The 26,870-nt window shown below is 45.3% G+C and overlaps 1 protein-coding gene across 1 annotated transcript in view; it reads right to left on the minus strand.

Moving 5' to 3' along the window:
• The window catches only part of g2e3 (G2/M-phase specific E3 ubiquitin protein ligase), a 29,798-nt gene that overhangs the window by 2,320 nt on the left and 608 nt on the right, over positions 1–26,870 (minus strand). The window contains exons 2-13 of the mRNA XM_060933926.1: positions 26,552–26,649; positions 17,091–17,192; positions 16,798–16,922; positions 13,785–13,947; positions 13,576–13,682; positions 13,367–13,483; positions 11,051–11,175; positions 10,738–10,846; positions 10,293–10,591; positions 8,759–8,940; positions 7,942–8,114; positions 147–358 (exon numbers count right to left, since the gene is read on the minus strand). Of these exons, the coding sequence (XP_060789909.1) occupies positions 147–358; positions 7,942–8,114; positions 8,759–8,940; positions 10,293–10,591; positions 10,738–10,846; positions 11,051–11,175; positions 13,367–13,483; positions 13,576–13,682; positions 13,785–13,947; positions 16,798–16,922; positions 17,091–17,192; positions 26,552–26,649 (1,812 nt within the window). The remainder of the gene's footprint in view (positions 1–146; positions 359–7,941; positions 8,115–8,758; positions 8,941–10,292; positions 10,592–10,737; positions 10,847–11,050; positions 11,176–13,366; positions 13,484–13,575; positions 13,683–13,784; positions 13,948–16,797; positions 16,923–17,090; positions 17,193–26,551; positions 26,650–26,870) is intronic.

The raw sequence follows: 26,870 nt of genomic DNA on the forward strand, positions 1-26,870 counted from the left end.
TCTTTGTTCATAATAAATGAATGACCACAATAATTAACTCGGGTTAAGTTACTGGTGATAAGATTCTTTAAGCCCATTTACATGCTAATTAAATAAGAACAAATAAAAAACAAACAAAAAAAAACCCTAAACAAAAACAAACAAACCTTCACAGTCATGCATGTATTGCTTCCAGAAACCCAAGGTCACATTTTCTTTTGCTTTCTGTTCTTCATCCTCAGAAAAACGAGCAGTGAAAAGTGAAAACATGGCGTCGGCGGTCATCTTTTCTCCTGGGCCACAAAAAATTGGGCAGAAGGCCTCTGGACACGCCTGGACTCGCTCAAACACACCTAATGTTCTAAGGCCTTCACAAAATCTACAAAACACAAACCAAAGAAAAAAATTTATTGATTATAACTTATAACATTGTTATATATTATAAATTACAACAGAAAATCAAGAAATTACACTTTACTGTTTTTTTTTTGTATTGCACTGTATCCCTGCTTATGATGAGAGTTCAAGTCACAGAACTGACAGATTGATAGAGAGCTTGGAGCTATATAGAGTCCTCCAGGATTACTGGCCCATTTCACTGCTCAAATTATTACCCTAAGTAAAGTACATTTTAAGCAAACAAATCGTCAATTTTCATATTTTTCAATGCCCAGGAAGTGCTTTTAACTGTGTTCTGTTTCCCTAGGTTATAAATAAGATGTTACACACATCAAAAATCTTTGTCATTGTGGCAGCGGGGGCGTGGTCAAGCGCCGGTCTGTGACAGGAGGGCGGAGTCAGGGAAGGTAAGTGGCAGAATCATTACACCTGACGGCAATTAACCTGTGTTTGTCTGTGTCTTCCCAGTGACCGCGCCCTATTTAAGGAGGGAGAGCGAGAGCAGAGGAGCTGATCCCCGAACTAGACGCTGGTTGTGTTGATGTGTGTCTGTGCATTTGGAAAGTTGTTCACCGAAAAGTGTGGCAATAAAGCCCTTTGCAAACCTGCTCTCTGTCCTGCCGTCCTCTGTGCTCCAATCACCCCTATCGAACTGCTACAGTGGTGCTGAAACCCAGGAAAAGTGGAGCACCAGCCGAGCAGCCCCATAGAGTCCTCCCCGTTCGCCAACCTGGTCCACGCCCTCGCCACGGCCCAGCAAAGCCAGCACCAGGCGCTCGTCACCCTCCGGAAGGAGCAAGAGCGATGCTTCGAGGCCCTGGTGCTGGCCCAACAAGAAGATCGAGAGGTGTTCCGGCACCTCCTCGCGTCGGCGGAGTCCACCAGCGCTCCTACCGCGGACCCGTCTCCCCTCACCGTCACCAAGATGGGCCCGCAGGACGACCCCGAGGCGTTCATCACGCTCTTCGAGCAAGTCGCCGAAGCCTTGGGGTGGCCGATGGAGCAGCGCGCCTCCTCCCCCTGCTAACGGGAGAGGCACAGCTGGCCGCGCTACAGCTCCCCGCCGACCGCCGGCTGGCCTACGCGGACCTCCGCCGGGCCGTCCTCCAGCGCGTGGGGCGCACCCCAGAACAGCAGCGCCAGCGCTTCCGCCAGTTGCGCTTGGAGGAAGTCGGCCGGCCGTTCGCGTTTGGCCAGCAGCTCCGGGACGCCTGCTGGCGGTGGTTGAGGGCCGACAACCGCGACGCCGAGGGAATCAATCAATCAATCAATCAATCAATCAATCAATCAATCAATCAATCAATCATCGACCAGGTGGTGCTGGAACAGTTCATCGCTTGCTTGCCAGCAGGAACCGCGGAGTGGGTCCAGTGCCACCGCCCGGCGTCGCTGGATCAGGCAGTCGAGCTGACGGAGGACCATTTGGCGGCTGTCCCGGCGGCAGGACAGCAGACGGCATCTTCTCTTCTGTGTCCCGTCCTCGCCCCATTCCCCCACCGCGGAGGCGGGGGCCGGCACCTCCCCAGCCGGCCCGCCGCACCCGCGGTGCCCTCCCGTTTCTCCCTTCTGCGTCTGTCTCTCCCCCACCTCAGGTGAGTGAGCCTCAGAACACCAGTGCAGAGGGAAAGCCCGGGCCGGTCTGCTGGCGCTGCAGGGAGCCGGGCCACCTTCAACAGCAGTGCACGGCGATGGAGGTGGGCGCGGTGGTTCGGATCCCCGACGCGCCAGAGGCCGCCCTCGATCGGGCCGGAGCGTATCGCATACCGGTGAGTATCCAAGGGGACACATATCAGGAGTTGTTGGATTCTGGTTGTAACCAGACCTCAATTCACCAAAGCCTGGTGCAACACGAAGCATTGGGGGGTGCACAGGGGGTGAAGGTGTTGTGTGTGCACAGGGACGTTCACAGCTACCCTTTGGTGTTGGTCCACATTTTTTTCCGAGGGGAAAAATTTATAGTGAAGGCGGCGGTTAATTCTCGCCTTACCCACTCTGTAATTTTGGGGACTGATTGGCCGGGATTTCGGGATTTAATGACACACTTAGTAAAGAGTGGGTCCTGCCATTTGACAGGGGGCGGTCCCGGTGTCGCTTTGGCAGGAGCAGCTGTCACAGAGCCGTCCACGTCATCTCTGCATCAGAGTGAGGAGCCGCTGGCTCCTCCTCTCTCTATTGGGGAATCCCTCGTGGATTTCCCATTAGAACAATCGCGAGACTAGACTCTGCGACATGCGTTTGACCAAGTGAGAGTAATCGATGGTCAAACGCTCCAGCCGAACGCCACCCCGTCCTTCCCCTACTTAGCGATTATGGAGGATAGGTTATACAGAGTGACGCAGGACACTCAAACTAAAGAGCGAGTCATGCAACTTTTAATTCCAAAGAGCCGCCGGGAATTGGTATTCCAGGCGGCTCACTTTAATCCCATGGCTGGACACTTAGGGCAGGATAAGACACTAGCCCGAATAATGGCCCGGTTCTATTGGCCAGGGATTCGCGGGGATGTCCGTAAGTGGTGTACGGCGTGCCGCGAATGCCAGTTAGTAAATCCAGCAGCCATTCCAAAAGCGCCTTTGCGCCCTCTACCATTAATCGAGACCCCGTTCGAAAGGATTGGGATGGATCTCGTCGGGCCATTAGATCGGTCAGCACGAGGGTACCGCTTTATATTAGTTCTGGTGGACTACCCGGAAGCAGTGCCTCTGCGCAATATCTCAGCACGCAGTATTGCAGAGGCGCTCTTCCGCGTTATCTCCAGAGTTGGAATCCCGAAAGAGATTCTAACTGATCAAGGCACCACATTTATGTCATGGACACTGCGCGAACTGTATGGCTTATTGGGGATTAAGCCGATCCGCACCAGCATGTATCACCCACAAATGGACGGTTTAGTGGAACGGTTCAACCGCACCCTCAAAAATATCATTAAAAAATTCGTAAGTGAGGATGCACACGTAATTGGGATAAGTGGCTCGAGCCCTTGTTGTTTTCAGTGCGAGAGGTTCCCCAAGCCTCCACGGGGTTCTCCCCGTTTGAATTATTATATGGGCGCAAGCCGCACGGCATTCTAGACGTGCTGCGGGAAAATTGGGAGGAGGGACCTTCACAAAGTAAGAACGAAATTCAATACGTTATGGACCTGCGCGCAAAACTCCACACGCTCACCCACCTAACCCAGGAGAATTTGCGGCAGGCCCAAGAACGGCAAGCCCACCTGTACAACAAGGGTACGCACCTTAGAGTTCACACCGGGAGATAAGGTACTCGTACTGTTGCCCACGTCGAGCTCCAAATTGATCGCCAAGTGGCAAGGACCCTTTGAGGTCACACGGCGAGTCGGGGACGTCGACTATGAGGTAAGGCGAACGGACAGGGGTGGGGCGCTACAGATTTACCACCTCAATCTGCTTAAACTCTGGAATGAGGAGGTCCCCGTGGCGTTGGTGGTTCCGGAGAAGGCGGAGCTAGGGCCGGAGGTTCAAAAAGGGGCATTGACATCACGTACCTCTCCGGTCCCCTGTGGAGACCACCTCTCCCCGACCCAACTCACGGAGGTCGCCCAGTTGCAGACCGAGTTTTCGGATGTGTTCTCGCCCCTGCCCGGTCACACTAACCTCATAGAGCACCACATAGAGACACCCCCGGGGGTAGTAGTGCGTAGCTGCCCTTACAGACTACCTGAACACAAAAAAAAAGGTGGTTCGGGAAGAACTTGAGACCATGCTCGAAATGAGCATCGTCGAGGAGTCTCACAGTGACTGGAGCAGCCCGGTGGTCTTGGTACCCAAGGCCGACGGGTCGGTCCGGTTCTGTGTGGACTACAGAAAAGTCAACGCGGTGTCTAAATTCGATGCGTACCCAATGCCTCGTATTGATGAGTTGCTCGATCGACTCGGCACTGCTCGCTTTTATTCGACACTGGATTTGACGAAGGGATATTGGCAGATCCCCTTGACTCCCCTATCTAACAAAGACCAAATCACTACAAGACCAAAAAGGGGGTGAGACAGTTCCTGGGGCTGGCTGGCTATTACCGTAGGTTTATACCTAATTATTCGGACGTCACCAGCCCGCTGACTGATCTCACTAAAAAGGGGGCCTCAGATCCGGTCCAGTGGACGGAGCAATGCCAGCGGGCTTTTTCAGAGGTAAAGGCTGCACTGTGTGGGGGGCCACTTCTACACTCCCCTGACTTTTCTCTCCCCTTTGTGTTGCAGACCGATGCATCGGACAGAGGGCTGGGGGCAGTTTTGTCCCAGGAGGTGGAGGGGGAGGACCGCCCCGTCCTCTACATCAGTAGGAAGCTGTCAGTGCGTGAGGGGCGCTACAGCACCATTGAAAAGGAGTGTCTGGCGATCAAGTGGGCGGTCCTCGCCCTCCGTTACTACCTGCTGGGGCACCCGTTCACCCTCTGTTCGGACCACGCGCCCCTCCAGTGGCTCCACCGCATGAAAGATGCCAACGCGCGGATCACCCGTTGGTATCTGGCACTCCAACCCTTTAACTTCAAGGTGACCCACAGGCCGGGGGCGCAGATGGTCGTGGCAGACTTCCTCTCCCGTCAAGGGGGGGGGGGGGGGGGGGGGGGGGGGGGAGAGTCGGCTGCAGGCCGGACAGCCACTCGGCCTGAGTCGGGCGGTGGGGGTATGTGGCAGCGGGGGCGTGGTCAAGCGCCGGTCTGTGACAGGAAGGCGGAGTCAGGGAAGGTAAGTGGCAGAATCACTACACCTGACGGCAATTAACCTGTGTTTGTCTGTGTCTTCCCAGTGACCGTGCCCTATTTAAGGAGGGAGAGCGAGAGCAGAGGAGCTGATCCCCGAACTAGACGCTGGTTGTGTTGATGTGTGTCTGTGCATTCGGAAAGTTGTTCACTGAAAAGTGTGGCAATAAAGCCCTTTGCAAACCTGCTCTCTGTCCTGCCGTCCTCTGTGCTCCACTCACCCCTATCGAACTGCTACAGTCATATATTATCATTAAAGAAAAAAAAAAAAAGACAGATGGTGTTTTACTTGCACAAGTCAGGTAACAGATCTCATTTCATTATCTCTAGCTGCTTTATCCTGTTCTACAGGGTCGCAGGCAAGCTGGAGCCTATCCCAGCTGACTATGGGCGAAAGGCGGGGTACACCCTGGACAAGTCGCCAGGTCATCACAGGGCTGACACAGACAACCATTCACACTCACATTCACACCTACGGTCAATTTAGAGTCACCAGTTAACCTAACCTGCATGTCTTTGGACTGTGGGGGAAACCGGAGCACCCGGAGGAAACCCACGCGGACACGGGGAGAACATGCAAACTCTGCACAGAAAGGCCCTCGCTGGCCACGGGGCTTGAACCCGGACCTTCTTGCTGTGAGGCGACAGCGCTAACCACTACACCACCGTGCCGCCCAGGTAACAGATATAAAATAAATTGTGTATTAAAAAAAAAAAAAGTGAATGAATGAATTCCCATGTCAGGGCTACTGTACAGTATACCCCAATAAAATAATATTAATGTACAGTGGATATAATAATTCTACACAGGGTTTTGTGATGTAAAAATTTAAACCAAAATAAAATCTTTTTCCACCTTTAATGTGGAATAGCAACCAACAGAATGCAAGTGAAATACAAATAGAAATGTTTTAGAATAAAAATAAACCCTACAATATCCTTATAGCATAAATATGCACACCCATTTATAATGGATCATGTGACTGTGCTCAGAATGAACCGAATCACATTCAAACTAAATGTTCAAAAGTAATATCATTATACACGATCAATGAAGGGATTCTGAATAACATTAAATAAATACCAGCTGTTTCTGGAGGATTTTCTTGATATCTTGGTTTCATTACACTGCTGAAGTGTCTACAATGTCTCCGAACAGCACAAAAAGCTTGTTTGGGACTTCACTGTTGAACAATTCTTGATCAGGAGAGGAGTACAAAATCATTTCCAAAACATTAAGACACACCATGGAATACCGAAGGCCATCATCAAAAAGTAGAGAAAATGGGACACCAGAGTGACGTCTCTCCAAAATCAATGAAAGGACAAGAAGAAACCATATCAAGAAGGCTGTCAAGAGATCTACAGCAATAGTTTAGGGAGTTGCAAGAATATATGAGATTGTTGGCACATGCATATGTCTGGGTTATAGGGTAGGGTGGCTAGATGGAATTCCATTCTCACAGAAGGAAAAACAGACAAACAACCAACCAAAAAAATCCAAGCCTGCCTAAATTTTACCAAACCAAACTGTTATCCAAAACCAATGTATTTTTTTGGGGGCATAATTCAAAAAGACCCCGAGATACTCAAACTCCTCCACTTGAGGCAGCAACTTGTTCACGAGTGAGGGTGGGGGGAAGCGGGAGTTGGACAGACGGATCGGGGCAGTGTCAGCAGTGATGCGGATGCTAAACTGGTCTGTCTGTTGTGGTAAAGAGAGAGCTGAGCCAAAAGGCAAAGCTCTCAATTTACTGGTCCATCTATGTTCCCACTCTTATCCATGGTCACGAGCTGTGGGTAGTGACCGAAAGAATGAGATCGCAGATACAAGCGGCCGTTTTCTCCGCAGGGTGGCTGGGCTCTCCCTTAGAAACAGGGTGAGAAGCTTGGTCATTCGGGAGAGGCTCAGAGTAGAACTGCTGCTCCTCCACATTGAAAGGAGTCAGTTGAGGTGGTTCAGGCACCTTGTTAGGATGCCCCCTGGACAACTCCCAGGGGAGGTTCTCTGGGCATGCCCCACCGTGAGGAGACCCCGGGGCAGACCCAGGACATGCTGGAGAGATTACACCTTTCGGCTGGCCTGGAAACGCCTCGATATTCCCCCGGAAGTGCTGGTGGAGGAGAGGGAAGTCTGGGCTGCTCTGCTTAGGCTGCTACCCCGTGACCCGGATAAGTGGCAGAAAATGGATGGATAATTCGAAAAGAATTTTTGTTCCAAATATATCACCCAAAGAATACCATACCCATGTGAAGCATAGTGATGGCACCATCATGCTTTGAGCCTGCTTCTCTTTAGCTGGGACTGAGGGAATTAGGGATAGCTCCAAATACCATTACTATTTTGGTACAAAACCTGCAGGCTTCTGTTAGACAGTCGAAGATGAAATTCATATTCTGGCACGAGAACAACCCAAAGCACAAATCCAAGTCAACAAATAAAGGCTTCTGAACATCATGATATTTTGGAATGGGCCAGAACCCAGATCTAAAGCCTATGAAAAACATCTGGAAGGACTTAAAGAAGGCTGTGCAGAGATGTTGTCTTTGCAATTTGACAGATCTGGAGCATTATTTTGCGAGAAAGAATGGAATAAAATTGCCAAATCAAGATGTGCCAAGTTGGTAGACTCTTACCCCAAAGGAGTGAATGTTGTATGACGAGCCGAAGGCATTTTAAAAGAAGTATTAGTTAAAGGGTATACGTATTTATGCAACAAGCATACTATTTCCCCCCCCCCACAAACTTGTTTCTGTTTGATTTTCACTTGAATTTTGTCATTTTAACAACATTGTGCAGACTTTTTATATCCAGTATAACTTATGTTATTTGAGGAACCAACCTTTGAAGAGGCAACTGCATTCTTACGATGAAGTAAAAGTTTAGAATGTCCTCCAGCAGCAGGTTTTTGTCCGACAGTTGCGTGATGTGTCGCCAGCAGCCTGCTACTTGCAAATAGTTCTTCATGGACTGGACCACTCTCTTCAGCTCCTTCAAAGAGCTTGACTGCGCTATCTGAAACATTTTGATTTATGATTGCATGGCACAAAAAAAAGAAAAGAACCCCCCCAAAAAAACCCTCTATATTGCCTTGAAGGTACATAGTACAGGGTGTTTAAAAAAATTTGATGATATTTCACAATCTAATAACTTTGCCAATTCTCATTCAACTGACCTCAAAGTTTAACAGCATGTGCAGAAACAGGTCAAAATTTTATGTTTAATGCTTTTTGTTTTTATCTTTTTAGGTATAGAAATGCCATTCACTGGAAAAGAAAAGGCATTTTGTGTGTTAGAGTATGCTCGAACACAGTCGAACAAGACTGTGCAGCGTGCATTTATGAGAGAATTCTCTAAAAATGCACCGACTGCAATGCAGATTTGGACACGCCACAAAAAGTTCAAAAGAGGAAGGCTGTGTGTGTCTTAGGCGGCGCGCATATTGAAAATTTGTGAAATCGTTCATGGAATCCACATACCTTTGGATTTCTCATTCAAATTTTGAGGAATAAATCTTATACTGCTCAACATTCAGCCTGTTCAGTTTCATTTGCCTAGACTGTGTAGTTTCTGGGATATTTACACCTCAAATAATATCAAATTTTTTGAAACACCCTGTATTACAAGGCTTTGCTCAAACAATACACTGTAAGACTCACGTTTTTGACTGTGTGTGTTAGTGTGACATCTCCCAGGTCTTCAGCAGTGAACTTGTAGTCAGTGGGGTAATGAAATAGGCTGTAGTAGAGCGCATGAGAGAAGAAGGCCACAGGAGGACCCCCATGGACCAGAGAGAGAGCCAGTAGACTGCCAACCTCGAAATACAGATCATCTCTCAGAGCTGCACACAAGAACGCTGGCATTAAAAAGCCATCCCTACTGTTCTAAGTTTGGTGCCTGGAACAGTTTACAGACCACTTTCCCATGAATATTACTGAAACAAAACATGAGGACTAGAACAAAAACAGTTTGTGCTAAAATACAGCACAGCAAACCATGAAAATGATGAAATTAGAATGAAAAGTTAACTTTCAACCTGAGACCGAAAGCAAAACAAGGAAAACATATTCAAAGCGTCGTCCCTAATTAGTATAGCAGTGCTGGCATGTATTCTTCCACTGCTTTTAAACAATAATGAATCTACAAAGAAAATCTGTGATTACAATGTCATTTTCTTGTCAGCTTACAGATGCTATATAGTTATGGCTACTTGTATGCACATTTTCTTTTCTTTCTATTAACATCATAGCTGATCGTTATTATAGTTAAAGGTAGACTGCCTTTCAGATTTTTCAAGTTTAGGTCATAAAAAGAATTTTCCCTGACACCCAGTTATTTTTGTTTAATGGACCGAAAGCTATGGAATTGAAAATCACAGACTTCCAATTTTATTATTAGTAAAAAAAAAAAACAATTAATGGATTTAGGGCCACGTGGCCCTAAATTCTTCGCTATTTTTTTTTTCTGCTTCACCATGACCCAATTCAAGATACATCATCATGCATCATGTGGTGAGCTTTCCCCGTTCGCACAAGGCTTTATGGGATACAAATTTGAAACAGGAGAGAAAAATGGAGGACGCGAGTGTGCGAATGAAACGTGAAAGATCGACTACAGTAACGGAAAGTGAGAAGAAAAGACATTATGTTGCGAAGGAAAGGAAACGCAGGAGCAAACTAATAAATATCGGCAGTCAGCGAGCACCTCGGTGTGATCAGCTGTTCGTTTAGCGACAGAATGATGGAACTGTCAGTGCACGGTCAAGGTAAACCTGTAGATGGCAGTAATGCAACACTGTGGATGCCAGCTGCCGTAAAACCCAAAAGGAGAAGGTAAACCTGCACATGTGCACACGGACTTCCTCGGTCTGCTTGACCGCGTGAAGCAAGTGATTTCATGCACATTATTGCTTTAATCCCTTCAAATTAACTAACTTCCCAGCCACAGAATGGCCTGATATTTTTTTGAGATATTACAGAAATAAACATACATTGCAATGACCAAATTTCAGAGCAAACTAAATTTCACCGATTTTATGAAACCGAAAGGCCGTCTAGCTTTAACATGAAGCACTGCATTCTTATTTAAACACGTTTTGATTCAGTTCCGGAACAACATAATGTCATAACTGTATCAGTAAATGAACAATGAAGCATGCCATTTATATTGAGTGTGATCATTAAGTTCTCATACCTTGCGAGCTGAGAGCCAGGTTTTTAGCATGGTCAGGTCCTTCAAAGACACTGGAGTTCTGTAATTTCTGGAGGAGTCGTCTGAGGAAGTGGCGCTGTGAGCCTACCCTTTGGCTCGGTTTGTCTCTGGTGAAGCTCACAGACAGTGTGTGACAGGGACTGAAGTTGCTCTGCCGCACAGCCTGAAGGGCAGCTTCAACCACCTCATCGTTTTTCACCAGCACTACTGTGATCTGCTGCATGGATATTTGCGTGGCCAGATCCTGCAAGATCTCTGTGGGGCTTGCGTCCATACAGAACCTGATATGAACCAACACATCGCTATGAAACCTGCAGTCCTTTCCGCAAAACAATTTATCTCTGTGCAAGTATGGACATATTTTGAGATATCGAACAAATAACTTTGAATGAATCGGATCAAACAAAGCACCATGTTTTACTGCCACCTTTTAGCGATGAATGATGAGTGAATACTGGAGAGACATCTTTTAATCAGCCTTTTCTTCTCTTGCCTCTCTGCTAGTGGTGATTTAACATGGTTGGGCAATGTGGACACTGTAGGTAGTTGGAAGATAATTGTTCAACACAAGTTAACAACCAAAAATGTTATTCAGTACTGAGGCATGACAATCACCCAATGATAGCCGGCACATTTTTAGATTGTTAGAAAGCACCAAGTTGAAACAAATATATCTTCTTTTGAGTGGAAAAACAGCACTTTGGTGTGTTCTGAAACTTTGATAGTTTGGTTTAGCTCACCTTTTCCCTCAACAGCAGCTTTGCAATCACCACAACTCCAGTTGGTGTCATAAAGCTTGAGGGAAGAACATTTTCGGTGGGTTCCACTGGAGCCGCAAAACTTGCAACGAACGATCTCAAAAACTCTGTTAAACCAAAAGGACAGTTTCAGAAAAGGCATTAATTTTACTGAATAGCTATACTATATAGTGATTTAGTATAAATACGAAGGTGATTATCGAAAACCATCCACGCTGATCGGTCAAGAAATTCGGACTATTTCTCGATAATCACTTTGAGCGACTCGCCAAAATGGCGACCAATCACTCTATGACCGTAAGTAGGAAGAACAATAACTAGAAAAGCACTCGGAGAGTGCAGACCTCCGCCAAGAATCCTTTAAAAAAAAATCCGGGATCCAGAAGGTGATCTGGATCACCGCCAAAATTTAATGGATTGTTACTCGTGCCCAGTCACACCTCTGAAAAAAATTTCAGAGCAATCCGTTCATAACTTTTTCCGTAATGCTGCTAACAGACAAACCAACAAACAAACCAATGCTACTGAAAACATAACCTCCTTGGCGGAGGAAACTACAAATTATGAAAGAAAACGTTCCTAAAAGCACTAAAGATGCTACAAAGTTTGGTCTAAAACTATTCAAGGGGAAGGTTGAATTATCAGGGATGTGATGTGGGGCTGGTGAAATTATCTGAAAATTTTAGCCGGGGGTCTGGGGGCCGCAGGCCCCCAGCTGGTCCAGGGCAGCACTCTGGTGGGGGGGACAAGCCCCCCGAAGCTCCTGGGTTTTGGGGTTTTCTGACTTAAAAATTGTACTAAAATGGCAAGCAAACACACAAGAAAAAACTTGTCATGATTAACAAATTCAAGCCAATTTAATGGTCAACATGCAACTCTGACACACACACACACTCTCGCGCACGCTCTCTCTCTCTCGCGCGCGCGCCCTCTCTCTCACACACTCACACTCTCTCTCTCTCTCTCTCACACACACTCTCTCACTCACACACACACCCCAAAGAACCAGCGCGGCAGGGCCCGCTAACCCCGCGCCTTGGGACGTAATACGCCCCGAGGCGAGCCGCGGCGCTCCGCTTAGGTTTCGTTTCTATCCCGGGCTCCAGCCCGACTTTGGACGCTCGTAGCTTGGGCAGGGGAGGTCCCAGCATCCCCAAACTTGACAGCCAGAGACCTCTGCCCTCTCCCCAAAGAACGAAATTGCTGAACAAATGTCTCACAGTCTCATGTCCAACGTCTGTAGCAACCTCTTTCTCCAACCATTCCCAGCGGAACTTGTTTTTCACTATTCTGTCGATTTCTTTAACTTGATTTGCATCTTTACGCTCGATCACGGAGGCTGCCATCTTTCAACTCTGTTTGAAGCGAGCTTATGTACAGCTATCTAACAAGCGTGTTCATTGGTTGTTACAGAGCGATGGGCCAATCACGTACCTCGTTTCATCTCAATGACGCAATTGCGTAAATTACGTAATTACGTCAATGAGATGAAACGAGGTACATGATTGGCCCATCGTTCTGTAACAACCAATGAATGCGCTCGCTTCAAACAATGAGTTGAAAGATGGCAGCCTCTGTGATAGAGGCGTAAAGATGCAAATCCGAGGCTGCCATCTTTCAAACAAAGTCGGAACGAATAAGATACGAATGTGGATTTGAGGGAAAAATCGGAAACATTTTTTTTCCAAGTTTTGAGGTGAAAAAAGCGGAATTCCGCGAATTCGCGGAAAAATCACATCCCTGAATTATGATTTCTCTTATTTTTAAAACCAAGTATTTTATGTGACTCGGCATAGATAAGTGACAACCTGCGTACGCTGTTATTACATTTGCATGCTGCTTTTGAAGTTTGAAATAATTTTAATACGATTTTAAAAAATAATCACCTGTGCATTTATACGCAAACAATTATCCGCCTCAGGCTCAGTGAATATCTGTGAATAATAACCTTGACCTATTTTTCAGCGATATTCACTTTGCCTTTGGCGAATAATTGTTAATTAACCACATGCTTCATAGAACAATAACGTTCATAGATTTTTGGAAACATTTTTACCATGGACATAATCCTAAAAAACAAACAAAAAGTCCTAGCTGGTACTTTTCACATGGACATTTATTCATTTTTAAAATCATTTGTTCAAAAGTTTCTTCATTATTAAGCTGATAAACATTTTGTAAGTGCAGGTTTAGTTTAAAAACTAACCAAATAATAACCAGGTTCAACTAACAGAATGCTACAGTGCAATACACATGTAGTAATCTGATTAGAAATGAAGAACCCTTCTTTTTGCTTACCCTGACTCTGCACTGTAACTACGACCTCTTTCACAGGAGCATGTAATGGCATCACAGTGCTGGTACACCTGTAACAGCTCCCCATAAGCATTCTCCTCCAACTCCCACGATGCATCTCTAGAAAACAAATATATTTTGTTCCATGAAAGTTAAAGACTGATGATGATGATGATCGAAAGTTTACATAGCTGAATAAAGAAACTGTATACCTTTCAGGTATATGTATTCCCATTCTGAGCATTTCTTGCTGGAACTGATCCGAGTTGCTGCACAGTGTACATCTGAAGAAATACAGGGCAGCACTGTGTGCCTGATTCTGTGAAATACAGATCATCTTAGGAACTTAAAACTTTAAATCCTCAGCAAAGGTAGAATAAGCACGAAATGTCTGAGAATTTAAATGTTGTGGCAGGTTTACCTGAACACAGTCCCTATGAAACCAGCTTCCATGACACGCAGGGCACTTGAGCACAGAGTAGGAGAGGACAGGTTTGATGGGCTCCAAGCAGATGGAGCAGGACAGAGGCAGAGTGGGGCTGGAAGAGCAGGTCTGAGTGGGGCAGTGCTTTCTACAAAAAGATCTGACAACAAGCATGGACATGATCACACAGGATAAAAACATACAGAACAGGGTCTGGTTGTTCAAAACATGGTATCTATTAACCAATGGTTAAATCACTATTATATAAATAACTATGTTAAATATAACCTACCATTAAACTGTTGTTCAAAACTCCATTAAAGTTAACACATCTCCTAGCCTCTGTTATCTTTCAACCAAGTGGTTATGGAAACATCAAAATGGCGTTCATCTTACAGGTGAATGCTGCTGGCATGTTCCCGATTGTTAATGCACGCCGTCCAAAACAATTCAGACAAGGACCAAATGTGTTACTTTGATACAATGAGACAGAACTTCAACATCGGTACCGATTTGGTAGTGAATCTCTCCGTTATATACATCTCCAATGCATGGCTTCTTCACGTTGGGCGTTCCAAATCTTTTTGCAACAAATCATATATGAATTATATTGGCTGTTGAGGAGCAGGCGCTCATTGCCCTTAGATTTTATGCAAGCGGCAGTTTTTTCCTAAGCCAGGAGACTTTGTGGGCGTGGCATTGTGGGATTGATTTTGACACGGTGTGACATCATAACCAACTGGTTAAGGCTAAACCAATTGGTTTGCTAATGGCATGGTTAAATTAGCTTCAAGAAATGATTTTTTAACGACTGGTTAACTAACGTCAGGTTAAAATTTTAACGGATGGTTATGGGTTAACCTGCTGTTAAAATAACCATGTTTTGAACAACCAGACCCAGGTCTAAATAAAGTGAAATAAAGGGATTTAAACAAGTATTATTACAATGTAAATATTAAAATTTTGAATAAAATATAAAATACTAAAAAGAAAGATTTTCATCGAATACAATACAAAAAACACTTTTGCAATCATGGGTGTCTGAGCTCATATGGCCCTTTTCCACTACCCTTTTTCAGCTCACTTCAGCCCGACACGGCTCGCGTTTCGACTACCTCAGAGCAGCACGACTCAGCTCACTTCAGCCTTACTTAGCACCCAAAACTCGCATGGTTTTGGAGTGGGGCTGAAGCGAGCCAAACCGAGCCGGGTGGGGCTAGGGGCGTGAGGAGACACTCCCCTGTGCACTGATTGGTGAGGAGGAGTGTCCTCACATGCCCACACACGCCCCACGAGCACGCTGGGATCTGTAAACACCGTAAACCCGGAAGAAGAAGAATTACGAATTACGAGAATTATGAAGCCTTATGCGCCTCGCCTCATCTATACGCTCTTGCCAGTATCTGTTGGCGTTGTCGGTGACAACAAGCCACAGCACCAAGACCAGCAACACTAACGACTCCATGTTTATTGTTTACTATCCGGGTCGTGAGACTACCGCTTAAAAGATCACTGATGTCACTGTTTGTGCCGCCTAACGACATCACGTGACATCCACCCACTTTCGCTAACTCCACCCAATGTGTCCACCCACTTCCAGCCAGCACGGTTCAGCGCGGTTGTAGTCAAAATGCAACTCCAACAGCCCCACTCAGCTCGACTCAGCCCGACTCAGCATGGCACGGCTCAGCCCAACTCAGCCGCGTTGGTAGTGGAAAAGCGGCATTATATACAGAAGAAGGCAGAGAACACTTTCCTCCAAGTGTGTTATGCTGCCCTGTGATGCAGCAAAAGCAACAGATTGAAAACACAAGTTTATTGCCAATTTGAATCTGTAACCATGTCTCTTTCCAAAAGAACTGATTTAAGGGTTTTACAGCAATACACTCACTGGCCACTTTAATAGGAACTTGTTCTTGATTCTAAGATTCCTGTTCTTGGCTGGCAGCACTGGAATCCAATGTGGTCTTCTGCTGTTGCATGCTGAGATGCTTTTCTGCTCACCACGGTTGTAAAGAGTGATTATGAGAGTTACTATATCGTTCCTGGCAGCTTGAACCAATCTGGCCATTTTCCTCTGACCTCTCTTACCAACAAGGCGTTTGTTTCCCCCCACAGAACTGTCATTCACTCAATGTTTTTTGCACCATTCTGTGTAAACTCTAGAGACTGTTGTGTGTGAAAACCCCAGGAGATCAGATGAAAGTCACAGAGATCACAATTTTTCCCATTCTGATGCTTGAAGTGAACATTAACTGAAGCTCTTGATTTGTACCTGCATGATTTTATTCATTCATTGTGCTGCTGTCAAGGGACTGGCTGATTAGATAAAGGCATAAAACAGCAGCTGGATGGGTATTCCAAATAAAAAGTGGTCAGTGAGCGCATGTATATATAATTTGGACCCATGATGTGTCGTCTTTGTAACGAATTGCAGCCTGTTTATCGGTTTTGCAGGTCATATATCCATTTGTAGCTTTCTAATTAATGCTAGAAATGAACAGATTTAAGAGGAGTTGTTGAGTAAATAGTTGAGTAAGATGTGGATTTGATGACAGTTAACACACTTGGACAGAACACATCAGAGTGCAAATTCTAGGTAATACAGTTGCAGTGTGAAAACGAGGGGTAACCGAGTTCTCAGAACCAGTTACATTTTTGCAAGTTCATGTGAGCCAAGTTACATTAGATAATTACAAATTACAGGCCTGTACTGGCCCTGGGCTTTGAATTTGACACCTGTTGAATAGTTGTGAGAGAATACTTGTCTAAATGTAGATATGTAATGTAATCCCTTGTAACCTTTTCATCTTGTTCAGGTTATAACAATGATTTGGGGAAGCAATAATTCATGCAATACTTCTTTAATCAAGAAGACTACTTTCCAAGACTGCAGAGATAGGGGTTCAGTCAAAAGATTTTCCCCAGCTGACAAATTCAATTTGTCGGATACTGTTTGAGTTTTTTTTACTCTGTGGATATAAATACATCCCAAGATAAAGCAACTTACGGAAACAAGTCGGTGAACTGGAAAATAAACTCCTGCTCTATTCCACAAGGCAGGTGGACCTTCTGTCTGCAGCTTTTGATGGCGCATCCAACTGAAGCACCCTTCTTTTTACAGACCATACACCGCTGAAAAGTAAAAGAAAATCACTAATGTTGTTCTTATTCACAAACACAAGTGGTGCAAAACGACCATCATCTAATATTCAAACTCATTACAAGTGGCCAGTAGTCATTTGCCATGTCATGCTTATATGGCAGATAAAGAAAATACTTGTGTCAAGAGCATCGGTTTACCAGCCTTGCAGATCTGCGGACCTCCTTTTTGATGTCGTCCACCAGAAACCCATGAATGCCGTCGTGTTCTTGACCTCTCTGGAATATTCCGCTGGACATCAGCTGCAACATGATTAGTGGTTAATAACTTCATATGGCTGAGAATTTCAAACAAACAATCCAAGTATTTTGTTACATTGCTCAAGGACCCAAGAAGAAACAGCCTTTGTTACATATACATTACAGTCCAGTGAAATTAGCATATCCCGGCTTGTTAGGAAGCTGGGGTCAGAGTACAGGGTCAGCCATGATATGGCATCGCTGCAGATTGGGTTAAGGGCCCAACAGTGGCTGCTTGGCAGTATGGGTCTTGAACCCTCAACTTTTTTACATTAACTGATCGCCTTTACCCACCACCACCCTGCCAAACACTGGCTCTCTGAGAAACAATCCTATGATTTAAACCAAGACCTGTCAGTTAACGGTTTACGTTTTGTTCCCAGCAGAAGATTAGTCCAACAAAGCCAATATACATGACATTTTTCATCTCATCTCATTATCTCTAGCTGCTTTATCCTGTTCTACAGGGTCGCAGGCAAGCTGGAGCCTATCCCAGCTGACTACGGGCGAAAGGCGGGGTACACCCTGGACTAGGGATGCACGATATTTATCGGACCGCTAAAATATCGGACGATTTGGGGGAAAATTACGTCATTTTTTAATCGATCCGATATGTACATTTTATCAGATAAAAAGATCCGATAAATTAATGAAATTGGGGGAATTGTTTGCAGGCCGTGTAGCCCCAAAACAGGCGATGATGCGCTGCTTACGTCATCTATCGCGCCTTACTGGCAGGACCAAAGCCTGGCCCCGTCTCTGCCAGACTAACTAACTAACTAAACTAAACATATCTTCACCAGTATGGTCGTTTTTTTTAGTGGCAGAGGATGATAACAGCATTGCTGTCTGTAAACGATGTTCAGCGAGGATTCCGAGAGGAGGAAAGAAGGCTTCAAGTTTTAACACTACTAATCTTATAACGCACCTGAGAAGTCGTCATCGCAGCGAAGCGGTGTGGAAAGAATACGAGGCAGCCGCGGTAGCAGCTAGCGGCGCTAAAGCTAAAACAGCAGTACGGAGTGTTGTCCCCACTCAGCAGGTATTTGAAAACTGCAAAAACTTTTCAAGAGAGAGTGAAAAAGGCTAAAGCCATCAATGACAAAGTGATGGAATTCATAGTGCTCGACGACCAGCCTTTTTCTGTCGTTGAGAACCCGGGTTTTCGCAAGTTAATAGCACATTTGGAGCCACGTTACACTATCCCAAGCCGTCGCTTCTTCTCAGATGTGTCCCTCCCTGCTCTCTATGACGTCGTTGCCACACAAATCCACAACTTGATCGCCAAGGACGGACTAAACGTAAGTTTTACCACAGACATATGGACATCTGATGTTAGTCCGGTCAGCATGCTAAGCTTAACGGCTCAGTGGTTGGATCAAGATTTTAACATGCAAAAAGCAATGCTGCACGCACAGGAGTGCCCTGGCTCGCATACAGCAAAAATGATATGCCAAGCTTTTGATACAATGCTCGCACAGTGGAGTATAACTAAAGACCAAGTGCATGTTGTGCTCAGGGATAATGCACGAAACATGACCAAGGCTATGGAGGAGTGTGGGCTTGCAAGCTTGGGTTGTATGGCACACACTTTACGGCTCGCTGTAAACGAGGCTGTGCTGAGCCAAAGAAGCATCACAGACTGTATTTCGATCGTCAGGAAGATAGTAGGGCACTTCAGACACTCCCAACTCGCCACCTCCCGTCTTCAAAGCTTACAGAAACAACTAGGCATGAAAGAGGCAAGCCTTCAAGATGTGCCCACTAGATGGAACAGCACGTTCTACATGATGAGAAGTTTGTTGGAGCAGAAGCGAGCCCTTGCAGCATATGCAGTAGATCTTTCGATTACGTTCATTACGTACGACTGTCGTCTTCCTCAGAGTGTCACCGGATGTTATTGGTGACGCATCTTTTATCAGCTGATGTTTCCGAAGGCGTGACCTTCCTGTCTGGATTGACAGGTCGGTCACGCCTTCTACTGTCAGTTCGTCCCCTGCAAGATGGCACTCCAGGTATGGGAGAGCATGTATGCTCCCTCATCTCGATTGATGGTCCTCGGACTTCGCTTACGGATCAGGGAGGCCATAGAGATCCGTAAGCGAAGTCCGAGGACCATCAACCGAGATGAGGGAGCATACATGCTCTCCCATACCTGGAGTGCCATCTTGCAGGGGACGAACTGACAGTAGAAGGCGTGACCGACCTGTCAATCCAGACAGGAAGGCCACGCCTTCGGAAACATCAGCTGATAAAAGATGTGTCACCAATAACATCCGGTGACACTCTGAGGAAGACGACAGTCGTACGTCGAAACATGTCAGGTAAACAAACCTGAAAAGTTAGATGTCTGATAAAAAAGAAAAAACTAACAATATATGCAGTAGATTTTGAGTTACCTGCTTTAATAAACCCATACCAGTGGACTTTAATTGAAAACATGCTCACTATTCTTGACCCCTGTGAACAGCTGACAAAAGACATTAGCTCGGGGGCGTCGTGGCTCAGGTGGATAAGGCGCCATACCATAAATCCGGGGACCCGGGTTCGATTCCGACCTGAGGTCATTTCCCGATCCATCCCCGTCTCTCTCTCCCGCTCATTTCCTGTCTCTACACTGTCCTATCCAATAAAGGTGCAAAAAGCCCCCCAAAAAATCTTTAAAAAAAAAAAAAAAAGACATTAGCTCAGCCACAGCAGCTGATGTCATCCCCTCCATTGAAGCCTTGAAACGTCTGTTAAAAAAGACTGTTGCAACAGATCATGGAGTTAAAACTTCAAAGAGCACCCTACTGCAAGCCATAGAGCAGCGTTTCAGTCACATCTACACAGAGTCCCTGTTTTTTCTTGCTACAATCTTGGACCCTAGATATAAGGACTGCTATTCTGCCCAAGCAACGAAAAGGGAAGCAACAGAAGTGTTGCAGGCCCAAGTGAGATGTGCAACATCAGCAGAAAATGTTGAAGAGCCAAAGGAGAAGAAAACCAAAGCAGATGACAACAATATTTCCCTGCTGACAATGTATGAAGAAATCCTTCAAGAAAACCACACAAAAGGGCTGACCCAAAGCCAAACAGATCAGCAGGTAATTAATTTATTGTTTAAATAAAGCTTTGGCTATCTCTGATAAAATATACCAAAACATAGTAATGTTAAATATATAATTTAGTTTTTCTCATATCATCTCTAGCCGCTTTATCCTGTTCTACAGGGTCGCAGGCAAGCTGGAGCCTATCCCAGCTGACTACGGGCGAAAGGCGGGGTACACCCTGGACAAGTCGCCAGGTCATCACAGGGCTGACACAGACACAGACAACCATTCACACTCACATTCACACCTACGCTCAATTTAGAGTCACCAGTTAACCTAACCTGCATGTCTTTGGACTGTGGGGGAAACCGGAGCACCCGGAGGAAACCCACGCGGACACGGGGAGAACATGCAAACTACACACAGAAAGGCCCTCGCCGGCCACGGGGCTCGAACCCGGACCTTCTTGCTGTGAGGCGACAGCGCTAACCACTACACCACCGTGCCGCCCTAATTTAGTTTTTGTTCTTTGTTATTGTTCTACTACCTTAGATTCAAGCCTCTCTCTCAGAGCCCACGATTCCTCGATCCGAGAGCCCCATGGAGTACTGGCAGTGTTTCCCACAGACCAGGTAGCAATTTGTGGTGCTCCACTGTGCCGATGAGGGAATTGTGCACGGTGGTGTCGTGGCGGTCGGTGGAGTCGGTCATTGGGGTGTATGCAAAATGTTTACAGCGGGCGGTGTTCAAACAGTATTTTTCTTCAGAGTCACCTGCTGGGACTATTTTAAAGCTACAAGAAGCATTTGAGATTATTCAGTTCAATCTAAATTCTTTTAAGTTCTTTAAGAGAAGACAGCTAAAACAATTTTTACCAGAACCCTGCCTGGTTTCATTCCTCGACCCAACTTTACATTACAGGGCAGGCCATTAGTTTGCTGGGCTTGATGTTGGTGGAAAACCTGTCTTTTAAATTTATGAAAATTACTCACCAAAATTGAAGTTAAAGTTTAGTTTTTACTAGAGATGCACCGATTGCAATTTTTTGGGCCTATTCTGATTTCCGATGGAGTGTGACCTGCTGATACCAATTTTGGTCGATTCCGATTTCATTTTTTCAAACCACTTCACAGCACACACAGACTATTTTCTTTTTATCTTTTCTTTAATAGAACATTCTGCCAGATTTTCAGTAATAAATTTTCAACACGGGCGGCACGGTGGTGTAGTGGTTAGCACTGTCGCCTCACAGCAAGAAGGTCCGGGTTTGAGCCCCGTGGCCGGCGAGGGCCTTTCTGTGTGGAGTTTGCATGTTCTCCCCGTGTCCGCGTGGGTTTCCTCCGGGTGCTCCGGTTTCCCCCACAGTCCAAAGACATGCAGGTTAGGTTAACTGGTGACTCTAAATTGAGCGTAGGTGTGAATGTGAGTGTGAATGGTTGTCTGTGTCTATGTGTCAGCCCTGTGATGACCTGGCGACTTGTCCAGGGTGTACCCCGCCTTTCGCCCGTAGTCAGCTGGGATAGGCTCCAGCTTGCCTGCAACCCTGTAGAACAGGATAAAGCGGCTACAGATAATGAGATGAGAAATTTTCAACACCTCAAAGGTTGAAAACAAACAAAGACATTGTTCTTTGTAAAATCTTTCTTCATGTTTGGTATTAACATATTAATTCCTGAAATAGGAAATTCACACAAACATTTTTTCTTTTCCCATCCAATATCTGGCACAAACACAACTTCCCCCTCATATATTATTTGCCTACTGCTATGGAACACACTTTCATGATCTGAACACTTATGCCTTATAGAACAACCCATTTCTTCATTCAGTATCAAAATACAAAAATAATTTCCAGTCATACTTATACCATAGCCATTCTATCATCTTTGTCAAATGTGTATTTGTAGAGTAATTTCCAATGGAATCAAGTGCAACCAAGGTTGTAAAGCAAACAAAAAGACATTTTTTTTCTTTCTCTCTTTGTACAAATCTAACTAGATGTTTGGTAATAGGCTAACGTATTAATTCCTGTAATGGGAAATTCACACAACCACAAATGTTTTCTTCTTTTCACATCCAATATCTGGCACAAAAAAAATTCACTATATTTGGATATCCAAATAATGAATTTTTTTTTTTTTGTTAACGGCGCGCAGGACTGACACTGTTCTACGCAAGCGCAACACAATCGCACTAGAAAGCATGTTCAAGCTGCCAGTGTAGCTGCAGCCTTTTTAGTTGCGAATTACGAGTATTTCCACTTTCATCTCTATGTGATACACAAGTTTTGATCGGCAGAAAATCGGCATATTTTAATTTCGACCAGCCGGTTGCGGCTGATCACGTGAAAATCGGCCGATTCCGATCGGCAGCCGGTCAATCGGTGCATCTCTGGTTTTTACCTTAGTTTTTTGCCTTTTTGGTGGCAATCTTTCAATCATTCTTTAGTTGACATTCAAGGAATAAATTGCAAAAAACAAGCTGGAGGTTTTTATTTTAAATATTGAACTCAACACTTACCTCAACCAATACTAAAATGAAATAAATAGCATAATGTAACAAAATAATAAAATATCATAATTAGATGTAAGAAACCACTTAAGGTAACACCAAGGCAACTAACAATAATGAAAAGCATTACCCTAATTGGTGCAAAGCCTGCATGCCCTATCAGAACATTTAAATCTGCGTGGCTTCCTAAAAAAAAAAAAAACAAACCTCAAGTGCCCTATCGTAAGGGAAGTCATTGCTGAAGCGGGATAAACGGGATAATGCAATAAGGGCGGTTCCTCGCGTCAAGCTGCTGCATGCATCAAAATTGGTTTATAGCCTGACTCAGGGATGTCCATTTCCTGTAAGCCAAGAAGGCTATGATAAAGCTCATCACGAGCACGACGTAGGCTACCTTTTAAAATAAGGGGTCGGAAGGTGAATTGGGAAGGCTGCGTTATTTTTAATTAGCCTAACAGGCCTACTTGCAGTCCGGGTATTGAGGTTTTTCACCCACGTGACCAAGTCATGTGAGGCTGCCATTTTGGACGGCACAGCTCGAATCAGTTTGAATGCGAGGAAGGCAACAAACAAAAAACATAAAAGAAAAAGGAGCGAGATGCAGAAAACACCTTCACTATCCAGCGACGTAGGGCATTTACAGGGCGAGCAGACGGAGAGGTATTTGCAAAAATTGAGGTTAGCAGGCTTAGAGAACGACGTTTACCTGCTTCCACCAGGATTGTTCACTGACGTACGGAAGTACACGAAGCCCTCGTCTTTACCTGACTTCGGCCCACATGATCTGTATACCTATGTCGTTAAAAACCCATCGCCATACACAGGTATTGATCTGAAAGCGTATAAGAGTTTGGATGCCTACAAATATTTTGTGTCAGGCTGGGTAACATGCCTACATCAGTGGGTCGTCCCTGGAGCCGGTGGTCGCCATCTTATTACAGCTAAGGTTTGTTCACATTTTCATTTACTTTCGGTCCTCAGGATAAACAAAATGTTATTAAATGTCATTGAAATAACTTCTTAGTCTGTTGAGACATGGCCCGTTATAAATTTGTTGTTACCAGGCAATGACCAAGAACTGTATTATTAGGGTCGGTGTCTGTGTTGTAGCAGTGTACTAGCAGCTAGCTGTTAGCACTAGCTAATGTCAACAACATAGTAGCTAGTATGTTACTGTAGCAATGTTTACGTTCAGTCATTTGGATGACTGTTAAAACCTTTCAGTCTCAAGTTTTTCCTTTACTGTATTTACTAGTTTACTGTAATTATGATCCGGCAGCTATTTACACCGGATCCAGTGTAAATAGCTGCCGGAGCGCGCTCCGGCTTGCTCCCCCTCAAATTAAGCAGCACGCTCCGGCTTGCTCCCGGAGCACACCTGAGTGCGCTGCTTAATTTGAGGGGGAGCAAGCCGGAGCGCGCTCCGGAACCTCGGCCGGAGCACTCCGGGAGCAAGCCGGAGCACGCTGCTTAATTTGAGGGGGAGCAAGCCGGAGCGTGCTCCGGAACCTCGGCCGGAGCACTCCGGGAGCAAGCTGGAGCGCGCTGCTTAATTTGAGGGGGAGCAAGCCGGAGCGTGCTCCGGAACCTCAGCCGGAGCGCTCCGGGAGCAAGCTGGAGAGCGTTGCTTAATTTGAGGGGGAGCAAGCCGGAGCGCGCTCTGGAACCTCGGCCGGAGCACTCCGGAACCTCGGCCGGAGCACTCCGGGAGCAAGCCGGAGCGTGCTGCTTAATTTGAGGGGGAGCAAGCCGGAGCACGCTCCGGCAGCTATTTACACTGGCTCCGTTGACATTAGCTAGCTTGACCTTCAAAATGGCGGACACCGGGGCGTCACGTGACTTTGTGACGTCAGGTGAAAAACCTCAATATGCGCACCGGCAGGCCTGTGGACATGCCCCTCCGTCTCTGTGTGTGTGTGTGCGTGAACGAGAAGAAAGAGCACTATGAATGAACGGAACGATACGTAACGGAATTTTTTTTCCCCAAAATCGCGAGTCTGACTGTGTGACGCTGCGCCACACAATGGTCTATGTATGGGAAACCCTGACTGGAGAAGCAACAAAACCCAGTTCCCGGACGTTGCCTCACTCGCACGGAAATACTCGTCCTCCCCTTGCACCAGCATAGACAGTGAACGTTTGTTTTCTGCTGCTGCAAATGTTATTGATGAAAAAAGAAACCGAATTGGATGTGAGAAGGCAGAGATGCTTCTTTTTGTTAAGAAAAATCTCCCACTGTTGCCCTCAGCTAGCAAATAGAAAAGACAATGTAGACATTAGACAGAGTGACAAGTAAAAAGATAGTTTGGGGGTAGATTAAGAAATGTTGAGTAGAAAGTGGAAATCATTTGAAGCTTTTTATTATTATTTTTGAACTAATGCAGTCAAAGCATTAATACTTCTGTAAACCTTGATGATGATTCACTTTATTTTTGAGGATACAGTTTCTTTTATTTATTTGATTCGATTTTTTGAAGTTGAGGTTGACACGTCAATGCATATAATTTTGTATTTGAAACTTAACTCCACAAATACCTACCTCATCCTCATGCACTTCAGGTTGAATGGATGTATTGCTTATGCATAAATAGTTGAATATTAATTATTATTTGCAGATAAACCAGTCATAGTTCTGTTAAACAATTTTCGACTGATGCATTTTTTTGTTTTAATTGTGTAATTATTTGATATATCAGTGCATTTGATTTATTCATTTCATATGGTAAATGTTTGGCCTGTGAGTGTCTTTTGCTGCTGTTATTGTTATTTACAGCAAATGACCACAAATATTTGTGACATTAAAAAAAAAAAAAAATTAACACTTGAAGAGCCAAAACTTTTGTTTGCTGTTATAGATATGCCAGAGCTACTAAAATATCAGTTTTTCATCACTGAAAACTGCAAATTATATGATTATATTAAATATAAAAATATTAACTTATCGGTATCGGCCATGAGAAGCAGGAAATTATCAGTAATCGGTTGAAATTTTTCATATCGTGCATCACTACCCTGGACAAGTCGCCAGGTCATCACAGGGCTGACACATATACCCCTTTTCCACCAAATCAGTTCCAGGGCTGGTTCACAACTCGTTCAACTCGCGAGCCAGCTGAGAACCAGTTTGCTTTTCCATAGCTCGCGGTGCTAAGGGAAGCCACGTCATTACGTCGCTGTATACGTCAGTTACGTCGCTGTGTTTGCATAAACCTTGGCGCGAATATCGAAACAAGAACACCATGGAAGAAGCAGCAGCAACAATAATAATAATGGCTGACTTCGCGTTTGTACAGCTGCTGCTTCTCGTCGCTTAAAAATGGCAACCTTTCGCGGTCTTGTTATTGTTGTTGGTCTTAACAACTCCGCCCCCTGCTGACGTAAGCGGTTCTTTCCTCTGGCCCAGCAGAGAGTTGGTGCTAGCCTGGAACCGGTTTTTCTGGCCCTAGAGCCAGTTCTTTGTCAGTGGAAACAGAAAACCCGGTTTCAAACTAAGCACTGGCCCCGAACCAGCCCTGGAACTGCTTTGGTGGAAAAGGGGCAATAACCATTCACACTCTCATTCACACCTACGGTCAATTTAATCACCAGTTAACCTAACCTGCATGTCTTTGGACTGTGGGGGAAACCGGAGTACCCGGAGGAAACCCACGCGGACACGGGGAGAACATGCAAACTCCACACAGAAAGGCCCTCGTCGGCCATGGGGCTCGAACCCGGACCTTCTTGCTGTGAGGCGACAGCGCTAACCACTACACCACCGTGCCGCCCACATGACATTTTTAAACACTATAAAAACACTACACACTCAGTGTTCCTTACCAAACAAAAATAGTGTGCAGTGAGTTTGGAGTCCTCAAGTGTGATCTTCTCTCCGTATTTATCAGGGCAGTCATCACAACGCTTGCAAAGCTCACAGACTATGGATATAAAAAAAAAGATATTAAAGAAACCAAACTTTGGTTGTCAAAAGTTTGAAACATCAGGTAGAAACAACAAGCTGCTTCATCATCTTTAACTTTAAAGGGTGATTCATACAGTAAATAGTGTAAAATAGAAGCAAAGTTGTTAGAGAAACAGAATATTCTGGAAAGTCCTTCATCAGGTGTGCTCCTGAAGGTGAAACCACGTGACTGCTTTA

Source organism: Neoarius graeffei, chromosome 11 (genome assembly GCF_027579695.1).
Source record: "Neoarius graeffei isolate fNeoGra1 chromosome 11, fNeoGra1.pri, whole genome shotgun sequence".
NCBI classification, from domain to species: domain Eukaryota; kingdom Metazoa; phylum Chordata; class Actinopteri; order Siluriformes; family Ariidae; genus Neoarius; species Neoarius graeffei.